At 39.7% G+C, this 11,114-nt stretch overlaps 1 protein-coding gene across 1 annotated transcript in view; it reads left to right on the plus strand.

The window, feature by feature from the left end:
• Nucleotides 1-10,746, plus strand: part of PPIG (peptidylprolyl isomerase G) — a 411,062-nt gene extending 400,316 nt beyond the window's left edge. The window contains exon 13 of the mRNA XM_086956077.1: nt 3,949-10,746. Within this exon, the coding sequence (XP_086812203.1) occupies nt 3,949-5,605 (1,657 nt within the window). The 3' untranslated portion in view covers nt 5,606-10,746. The remainder of the gene's footprint in view (nt 1-3,948) is intronic.
• Nucleotides 10,747-11,114: the final 368 nt, after the last annotated feature.

Genomic DNA, 11,114 nt, shown 5'->3' on the forward strand with positions numbered 1-11,114 from the left:
AGCTAAATCTATGGGAGCCTTGCAGCAGCAAGCTCCCAGACGTTCTTTTCGTCGCTCATCATACAAAGGCAACTCAAGAGGCTACTCCTCGGAAAGTCCCTCTACTTCTTACAAAACCCCTAGCCAATTCACATTGACTAAGGGCTACCAGAGAGGGGGTTACAGGGGTAACAACAACAAAGGCAGAGGCAAGGCTAACAACTCTCGCTCTGCCTCCACCCCTACCCAATGACTTTCCTCCCCTTCCCCCAACATTCCACTCCTGTGGGGGGAAGACTGCAACAATTCCTTCATGCCTGGACCAACATCACATCAGACAGGTGGGTGCGACAAATTATTCAGTCAGGTTACTGTCTAGAACTAACATCTACCCCCCCAAACATACCACCCAAACAGCGTCCAATGTCAAAAGAACATCTGTCACTGTTAAAGCAAGAAGTGATGTCCCTGCTAGAAAAAAGTGCAATAGAACCAGTTCCTCTGCACCTACAAAACAAGTGGGTTTACTTTCTATATTTTCTAATTCCAAAAAAGGACGGCTCTCTAAGGCCTATTCTGGACCTCAGACCGCTAAACATATACATACAGTCAGGACATTTTCACATGGTCACACTCCAACAAGTCCTTCGGCTCCTGTTACAAAACGACTTCCTTGCTACTCTAGATCTCAAGGACGCATACTTCCACATTCCCATTCACGAGGCTCACAGGAAGTATCTCAGATTTGTAATAGACGGGCAGCACTATCAATTCAAAGTACTCCCATTCGGAGTCACAACAGCACCAAAAGTATTCACCAAGTGCTTAGCAGTAGTGGCAAAGCATTTACGAAGACAACACATCCATGTCTTTCCCGTACCTCGACGACTGGCTCATAAAAGCCAGCTCATACAACCAATGCATGGAACACACTCATGCCACAATTCAAATGCTCCACAACTTGGGGTTCACAATAAACCACACCAAGTCTCATCTACAACCACCCAAAGTACAACAGTACCTCTGTGCCACAATAAACACCTCAAGAGCGCTAGCTTATCCCACTCCAGCAATGATAGCCAGCATGCAAACTCTTCTGACAATGTTTCAGCAACATCACTCCCTAGGGATGATGGCCTCTTGCATTTTCATAGTGCCCCATGCAAGACTTCAAATGCGTCCTCTACAAGAGTGTTTATCACGTCAATGGAACCACAATTAACAGACCTAGTGTTGGTAGACGGTCGGACTCATCGCTCTCTGCGTGGTGGAACACCAAAAACACCAAAAACCTTCCGAAGGGACGACCGTTCTTTGAGCCAGTTCCTCAGATAATCTTGCCTAGTGTTGGTAGACGGTCGGACTCATCGCTCTCTGCAGTGGTGGAACACCAAAAACACCAAAAACCTTCCCAAGGGACGACCGTTCTTTGAGCCAGTTCCTCAGATAATCTTGCCAGCGGACACATCGCTCTCCGGCTGAGGGGCCCACCTACTGCAACACACCATGCAAGGCAGGTGGACATCGCAACAAAAGTTACTCCACATCAATCATCTGGAGTTACTAGCAATATTCCTAGCACTAAAAGCTTTCCAAAAGCAAGTATCAAACAAAGCTGGGTTAGTCTGCACAGACAACATGACAGCCATGTATTACATACAGCAGCAGGGAGGCACACACTCCTTGCAACTCTCTCAACTTGCACAGGACATATGGCGGTGGGCTACACCTCAAAACATATTCCTTCTAGCCCAGCATGTTCCGGGAGTACAAAATACCATAGCGGATCTGTTAAGTTGTCAAACACAACAGACCCACGAGTGGGAACTTCATATGAAAGTTCTTCAACCATTCTTTCAGATGTGGGGACAACCTCAGATAGACCTCTTTGCCACCCACAAAAACGCCAAATGTCCAAGCTCCGCCGCCAGATATCCACACCCACTGTCCAAAGGCAATGCGATATGGATGAACTGGTCAAACAGACTTGCGTAAGCTTTTCCACCTCTACCACTCATGCCACTAGTAGTACGGAAACTACAGCAGCATTCTCTGGCCCTCATCCTAGTTGCTCCAACGTGGGCCAGACAGCTGTGGTACACCACACTGCTACAACTGACTGTAGTACTGCACCAAAAATTGCACCTGTCTCCACCCTTCTTAACACAGAACCGTGGAGAAATCAGACACCCGGACCCAGCTCAGCTCAACCTTGTGATCTGGCTCCTGAAATCCTAGAATTTGGATATCTGAACCTTCCTCCAGACTGCATAAATGTCATAAAAGAAGCTAGACGTCCAACCACTAGGGCATGTTATGCAGCCAAGTGGAAAGGCTTTGTAATATATTGTCACCACAACAATATTAATCATCTAGAAGTGTCTATTCAACACATCATAGGATACTTACTGCATCTCCAAAGATGTAACTTCGCCTACACGTCTATTAGGCTACATCTTGCTGCAATAGCAGCATATCTACAAAACAGACATCTAACTCTTTTCACAGTGCCTGCCATTAAAGCCTTTATGGAAGGCCTTACAAGAATAATTCCTCCCAGAGTACCACCTTCACCTGTGTGGAATTTAAACTTTGTACTCGCACAGGTAATGGGACCTCCCTTCGAACCCTTACACAGTGGAAAGTTGCGTTCCTAGTAGCTATAACTTCTCTGCGGAGAGTCAGTGAAATACAAGCACTAACCATTCAAGAACCCTTCTTGCAAATGCATCATAATTAGTTAGTTCTACGTACTAATCCAAAATTCCTGCCCAAAGTCATTTCTCCTTTCCATCTCAATCAATCTGTGGAACTGCCTGTTTTCTTCTCGCAACCACAGACAGTAGCAGAAAGAGCTCTTCACACCTTAAGATGTCAAACGAGCATTGCTATACTACATCGAGAGGACACATCCCATTCATAAGACAAAACAACTTTTCGTGTCTTTCTCACCACCACACAAAGGGTAATCACATTTCAAAATCTGGGATAGCTAGATGGATTGTCAAATGCATACAGATTTGTTACCACAAAGCTAAACGTACGTTATCTGTTCCTCCTAAAGCCCACTCTACAAGAAAGATAGGTGCTTCAATGGCATTTTTAGGGAACATTCCCCTAGATGACATCTTCAGAGCCGTTACATGGTCTACACTGCACACATTCACAAAACACTATTGTGTAGATGTGCAAACCAAACAACAAGCTTATGTGGGCCAGGCTGTTCTCAAAACATTAGTCCAAACTATTGCAACAGATAGGGGTGGTCGCCGCTAAGAGTGGGTTCTGCTATACAATCTATGCACAGTGTGTAATCTGCAGCTCATATGCCACGAACGGAAAATGCTACTTACCAGTATGCATCTGTTTTTGGCATGTAGAGCTGCAGAGTTGCACACGCCCACCCGCCTACCCGGCTACCCTTCTCTGTTCCAGTATTATCTTAATCAGATACAAATTACATGGGCATCCTTCCTTTTTCTTTCAAAGCTCCATCATTTCCCTAATGGCGAAAAACAATCTGAGGATGGAGCCGATACCCATGCGCAATGTGGTCCAAAGAAGAAGTCACCTATCTTGTGACTTCCAAAGAAATTTTCAGGACAACAACAAACTGCAAACATCCGGGCCCAACACTAGGAGGCGATCTATGCACAGTGTGCAACTCTACAGCTCTACATGCCAAGAACAGATGCATACTGGTAAGTAGCATTTTCCTTTAAAAAATGTAATACGTTTGGCCTACAGTACAAATCTAGTCATATGTGTCTCATGGAGTAAACATAAGGGAATATTGCTTCATGTTTGTTAAAGGTATTTTAATGCTGTTGTACCATTGAAGACTTGCACAGCTCAATGTAATTTTGTAAAAAAAAAAAAACCTTTGCATAATAAATGTATAGCTAGTATATCCTAATACGAGGTACTTAAAAAGACATTCAAGCACATTTTTCTTAATCTATTTTTTAGAGGTGAAGTGAATGAGAACAAGGCTGAAAATGAAAAAAGTCCAGTAAAAACTAAAGAAATTAAAACATCGGAGCAGAAGCAAATATCTGCAAGCCCAACCCGAAGAGCTGAAAAGGCGAAGAAATCTAAGGAACATAAATCGATCAGTAAAGACCGAGAACACAGGAGGCAAACAGAAAAGGAAGACCTGCATAACAAAAGCAAAGGGAAAAAAAGAGCCAGGTCAAAAAGCCGAAGTAATAGCCAAGAAAATATGAAAAGTAAGGCTACTGAATCCAAGCATAGCCGACATGAAGACAAGAGAATGAAATCAAAAAGTAAAGAACGAGATCACGAAAAAGGTAAAGAAAAAGAAAAGCACTCTGATGGCAAAGTAAGAGAAAGGGAGAGCAGTAAAAGTAAGGAGAGGTCAAAACGAGCTAGCTCTAAAAGCAATGAGCGGAATTGTAAAAAGAACAGGGAACCAGAGAAGGAAAAACGTGTTCGGTCAAGAAGCAAGGAGAGAGAATCAACAAAAGCAAAGCATAGTTCCAACAGCAGAGTCACTGAGCCCAGCAAAAGCAGTGACAAAGGGAAAAGAGCCAGATCTAGGAGCAAAGAACAAGACAAAAATAAGGATCAGTCAAAAAATAGAGAGCGGGCTCGGTCAAGAAGTAAGGAAAGGCATCATAGCAGAGACCAGGCAAAAAACAAGGAATCTGTTCAGCTGAAAAGTAAAGAACGGGGGAGAAGTAGAAGCAAGGAACATTCAAATAAGACGAAAGCCCGGTCAAAAAGCAAGGAACACGAACCAAGCAAAAGTAAAGGCCAGCCAAAAAATAAAGAAAAGAACTATTCAGAAAGTAAAGAACGAGAACGCAGTAGAAGTAAAGATCAAGTGACAAGCAGGGAGAATACCCATACAAGTAGAAATAAAGACCACACAAACAAAAAGGATGGGGCTAGGCCAAAAAGTAAAGAACGAGAAAAAAGTAGGAGTAAGGATCATCAAAAAATCAAAGAGAGGGCAAAGTCGAAAAGTAAGGAACGAGGACGAAGCAGAAGTAAAGAACGAAAAAGCAAGGAGAAAGCCAAGTCTAAAAGTAAGGAACGAACACGGAGTATAAGCAAGGATGACCTAAAAAATGGTAAAAGGACCAGATCCAAAAGTAAGGACAGAGAGCGAAGTAAAAGTAAAGATCAGCAAAAACACAAAGATACTGAAACAAAAAGAAAAGATCGGTCAAGAAGCAGGAACAGGAAAATATCACCAGAAAAGTGCACCATTAAAGAGAATAGAAGACGGTTTCACTCTGAAAGCCCGGAAAGTCAAAAACGTAGCAAAGAAATTAGTCAAAAAAGAGAAACTGTATGTCCTCTTGAACAAAATGACACTGAAAGCCAAACATTACAGCCTTCTTTAGGCTTGGATAGTATTGACCCTGTAAATACAGAGAAAAACCACATACAGGGTGCGTGTTTAGACTCTGAAAATAAGCAAAGTAGCATCGAGAGAGACATCCAATCATCTTCACAGTGGAATACGGAGAGAGATGAAACCAGGTCACCGGTCAAAGATATGTACATAATATCCAAGAGCCACGAGAGCGAGCAGAGCCAAGATCTTCCGAAGGATTGTGCAGCTAGTCCTACGTCAAATGGTGATGGAAGTGGTTGAGCTAATTTTACAGACTTCTGTGCTCTCCATGTCTCTCCATAGGCTAGAGGTTTGGGATCACGATGGAAGAACATTCATTTTGTATGTGGACTTTTGTTTCATTTATTTTCTTTTTGATAATTTTCAGTCTGGATGGAGCATTTGTACTGCTGCGGTTTTAATAAACTTGATCTGAGAAATTATTTACATGTTATGCGTTTTAAAGACTCTGTCGTTTCTGTGTGTTACACAGTCAAAGGGTTACTGTTGAGGCTGTATTTTAATTTGCAGGCTTTTTTGCCCTTTGGAGCAAACGCTATGTATAAAAGATACTTTTTTCTGGAAATATCAGAGTATCTTTCTTAAATTGAAAATATATTTTCTTAAGCATTCTTGTTTGAAGGTGTCTCCTGTTTTTGTGGTGTTCCAATAGTGTTTATGATCACAGGGTGTATAGAGTTATTATTAAAATGTTGACAGTTTTATTCACAATTTTAATTTCCCATAAGGCTTTGATTATTTGTTTTTTATAAAAATCTGATAGTTGTTCAGGGTCATCATTTTGAATATTAATAAAGTCCGAGGCGTGGCTGAAAAAAGGATCGGTGCATTGGAGGGCCGGTAAACAGGAATTCATGTTGGAATTTATTGAGCAAGTGCTTCGGATTTGAAAAGTATTTTCGGCTTTAGTCAAAACTTTTCTAGTCTAGCTGGCTTTAACTCTAAATAAAATAAAACATAAAAGTTATCTTCCCAAGTAGTAATTCCAGTTTAGAGGGTGAACAGTTCTAGATTATCCAGGAAAGTAATGCACTATCGTGTACATATCGTGTACATAGTCTGCCATATAGAAAAAAAGCATGCCAATAGTTTGCACCAGTGCACAGAGCCATACGGGTCATTATGGTTGTCAGTTTTACGATATGTATTTGGTAGGGTGTAAAGTCCTGGTTTTCCAATGGCAAATATGCATTAACCTGAGACCTATACTGTAGTTTATTGCCTAGGGTATGCTGTTATCCTAAAGGGCGCCCAGCTGAAAATGACTTGAGTGGTTACTAACCAAATATCACAGGACCCAATTCATATAGATATCTGCTCTCCCACATTTCCCCTAGGTACGCACATAACCGAATGTATGAATGTTAGTCCACTGTATTTGTTTGTGAATGTAAATTTGCATTTGTGAATGGATTTGCTCACACAAAAAATGTTTTCTATATATTGCACATGGGGTGAATTTGTGGGCATTTCCGGGTGTGGTGGAAGTCTACAAACCACAAGTTTGTGAGCAGTCACAAACTAGTACATATTCTCCTAATTTGTAGGAGTAAATCTTTTTTAAGGATGAAAAGGCTGGTGAACTGCTCCCAAACTGGTCAGTTTCTGAACAAGAAGTTTCTTCATAAGTCAAACATATTGAGATCAAAGAAATTCCAGAAAAGCTAAAGCACTTGATCGTGACATTTCGCATTCAGAAATATATTTCTGTATCCTAAAATAATTAGTCATGCTACTCCTCCTGGGAATCTGCAACATACCGAGGTCCACATGAATAGTTTTGGATCCTTTAGCAACCTGAAATCAGACCTGAATCTACAGGTGTACATTTCCAACTATTTTTGTGATTTAACCTGGTGTGGTGTTAAATGACCTTCACGTGCAACCACAAAGTCACCTCCTCCGACTTAACAGTCGCAGCTGCTCACTAGACATTTCCTCTTAACTCCAGTGAGAAAAACTGTACCATAATGGAGAGCAATTTGCTGATGCTCTGAATTATTGTTGACAATATTTAGCTGATCTTTTAATATCACCCTGAAGATGACACGGTCTTTGTTAATATATTGGGCATTACATTTGACTCAGTAAATGAGATAAGTAGTGGTTATGTTGGATATGCAGAGGTATGAAGTGTTTAAGCAGCCCAGGAATTGTAATTGAATTGTAAACTATTGCACGTCCATGAGGCTCTACAATGTTGGTGCACTGGGTAAAGCTTTCTAGAAGAGTTAAAGCTCAAATGTCACTGGTGTGTGTTGATGTGACCTAATTTTCTTCAATTAATGTATTATTTAACGATAGCCAGGACCTTTAAGGTGTGTGGAACCTGCTTGATACCCAGCTGGTTGCTTGGCTCTCTTGTTGCATTTTTTGTTGGAACAATATTTATGAGACTGACCGTTTTTTAGATAACACTTGTCCCTGGGTGAATGTTTGTGTAATGCTAAAACATGCTATTATGCTCTCCTTTGTCCTCAAACTAGTTATTTGCATCTACCATTAGGCTAACTCGACGATTGTTCGTCCATTGGGTGGAGTTGCTCTAATGTTTGATTTGTCAGTATGTTACCCGACAGATTGTAAACTTGAGCAGAATCTCTAAGCAGGTTGACAGTTCTGGAGGTTGTGTTCATTAAGGCTCTTCACTAGCATGGAACTATGGTCCCTTTACGTGGATGTTGATCTTGAGTACCTCTTCACATTGTGCCCTTTGGGGTACTATTTAAAAAAGCACGCTGATTGTATGTCGACACTGCCCCACGGAGAAAGAACAATCGGATTGTGTTGCAGTAATAAAAAAAGTATACATTTTATAACGAGCACATATTGCATGATTTCAATTCACAACCATTTAGCAGCAAGTAGGTGGGATTTACTGTTGAAGTTCTCCTGAATTCAGGAGTCCACCAGGATTATGCAACAAGTCACAGCACAATTGCTTGTGAAATGGGCCCAGTATTGCTGTTCATATATTTATATATTGATGGTTCCATTTCACAGGTACATATAGCATACACCTTCAAATCTCTAAAAGCTGTAAACGGGTGGTTTGGCTGGGTGGGTTACTTAAACAATTATATATTACACATGCATTAAATCGGTTAATTGTAGTTGTTACATAATCCTGGGTGGAATGTCCTTAAGGTAATTAATTTGTCTGTTCCTCATTAAGAACTATAATAGTTATGGAAGACAGGATGTATTTTCATGCAGGATGGCTTTGATGTATAGCTTTGTTCTCATATACACACCAGTTAATATTCTACCAAGCATTTTGTTGTAATATTAATGTTCAAAACAGTAAGGCCATTGAGCAGCTATTAGTTTCACAGACGTGGAGTTTTAAAATCAGCAGGATGTTCTGAACGACACTGCTTCAATGTGTGATCTCGGATTAGTCGCAAGGACACCTTTTCAACCTGCCTACATTTTTGTCCCTGATTGCACTGTTCATCCCTATCTGAAGACTTTGCAGCGCGCACCTGCCTGCCCTTGGTGATTGTAAATTAATCTCCTAAATCTGACTTCACTAGGTTTGTCCTGTTGCATAGCTGTGTCTCCTGTCTTATTCAAGTAGTTGAATCTAAATGTGTGCTGAATTGTGGCAAGTAATATATTGATACATTATTTTTTTCCTTTTAAATATTGGTTTCCACTTTCAGAAATGTTATGAAACCTCTAAAACTTTTTTCGGGATTTATTCTTTAAATGTATTCTCAGACCTTCCAGATGTTGTGTATGGGTATGTATGCATCACTTGATACAATTTAATCTCTGTGCCAGTCCCATGAGAAATGTTACATCCTCATGTACCCACTTGGTAAAAATGTGTGGTCCAGTGGCAAAATGAATTTGTATTACCTTACTTTGACAGATTGACATATCTCCAAAATTATCTCTGGTGATGAAGAGGTATGTTTTTTAAACTTTCCAGTATTATGTGTTTGAACAACTTTCCCTAAAGAAAATCTTTATTGTAACTGATGTGTACTTTTGACTTTGACTTTTAAGGAACAGTCATTTATTGCCTGTGTTCCCCCTGACACTAGCCAAGAATATTTTAGCTTTAATGTATGGGTGCCACTTATATTTTGTAGTTGCATATTTCACCGTTTGTTACAGGTGTATGTCTACAATTGTTGTCTAATCAATTAACATGTAGTTTTCATTGCCTCCATCTACTGAAAATATTTCCCAAATAATTGTTAAACTAACTCCTTGATGTTTTATATTTTGACATCTACATTTCCTTAAAATAATCTGACAAGTGACGCATTATATTTTCCCCAAAAAATAAAAAGGACCTGATTACTAGGTGCTTGTAACATTGTGGTGTTTTTCCACATGATTCACATTTCTAAATGTTACCATTTTTGTCATCCTTGGTGTGATGAAGATAGTTGTTTTTGTAACATTTCGGCAGGTAAAACCATATGGTGTTTTAGAAGGGGCGAAGGCCTAGTGATTACAGGGACTACGGAATTTTGATGCACCAAGCACTAAACTCCACAAGATATTCCAAAGAAATGTGGAATATGCGTCTATTGTTGTAGCTGACATATTCAAAACACCTTGGTGTCTGATCTTTGTCATATGCGATAATCATCACATCTGATAGAGACTAATTGTAATCATGCTGAGTGACATTATTTTTCACGTGTTTGTGAAAATAGCAGTTTTTCTAAATGGTACCCACTCTGCTGCATTCAGGCTCTACAAGACGAAGTCAGCAGCAGCAGCCAGCAAAGCAATCCAAACCTAAACAAATGTTGCAAAATGGCTGTTCTTGTATTTAATATAGCAGATTGTTGTTAACATTGTCTATATTGTTTTAATCCTACAACTAATTGCTTTCGGGTACCCGTAACTGGAACGTCTCTAGAATGGTTTAGGTAGTCTTGCATGTTGTCTGATTATTCTTGTAGGAAGGCAAACTCTTATTACATTATTATAATCCTTATAATGAAAAGCTCAGACAAAACACTATCCTATAAAAAGTGTTTTGTTGTTTACTTTAAACTTCCCTGCTAACCTTGTAAATTTTACAATATGCTGCTCAATCTTAGCCAGGCTCCTTTCTAGTAATAATATTTTTATGATCTGAGTCACTGCAATGGTGCAAATTCTTTATTTTGTGTTCCCTAACTTGTTGTTGATACATTTTTCTATTATATCCCTCAATGCTAGTCACCTTTGTGTTTGCTCACAGTTGAAGGGATCAATAGCTTGTGTTTCAAAGTTTAAGAGGTTAAATTTAAGTTGTCTGTAGCTGATAAAGTAAAATTTAAATATTCACAAAAAGGCGAAACCATTTTAGCATCACTTGTTCTGCAACACAATATGCATTGTAACCCACCAAATAAAAATATTCCTATTATAGCTTGTTTTTTGTTTATTTTGTTACTAATTGATATACCTTATTGTGGAATACATTTGTATTTTTACCGTAGAAAATTCCAGTGAATAGAACTAACATTTCAGACCATTCGCTCTGAGAATAAATAATTAAGAAACTTGATTAACTAATTGCCTATCACGTGCTATGCTCATTTCTAGTCTAGTCTAGCATACATGTATGAGTAAATCTACGATTACTGGTTTAAACTGTAGAATCGGGTCAACCCTCTTTAATTCTTTGTTTTTAAGTGGCTTTTGTATGGGTCCTAATGTTTGCACACACACTCACTCTGAACAAATTCCCAGCACTAAATCTTGTGTAAGGTACCGACCTTGAAGTGGGTTATAT

This window comes from Lissotriton vulgaris, chromosome 2_1 (genome assembly GCF_964263255.1).
Source record: "Lissotriton vulgaris chromosome 2_1, aLisVul1.2, whole genome shotgun sequence".
Classification (NCBI taxonomy): Eukaryota; Metazoa; Chordata; class Amphibia; order Caudata; family Salamandridae; genus Lissotriton; species Lissotriton vulgaris.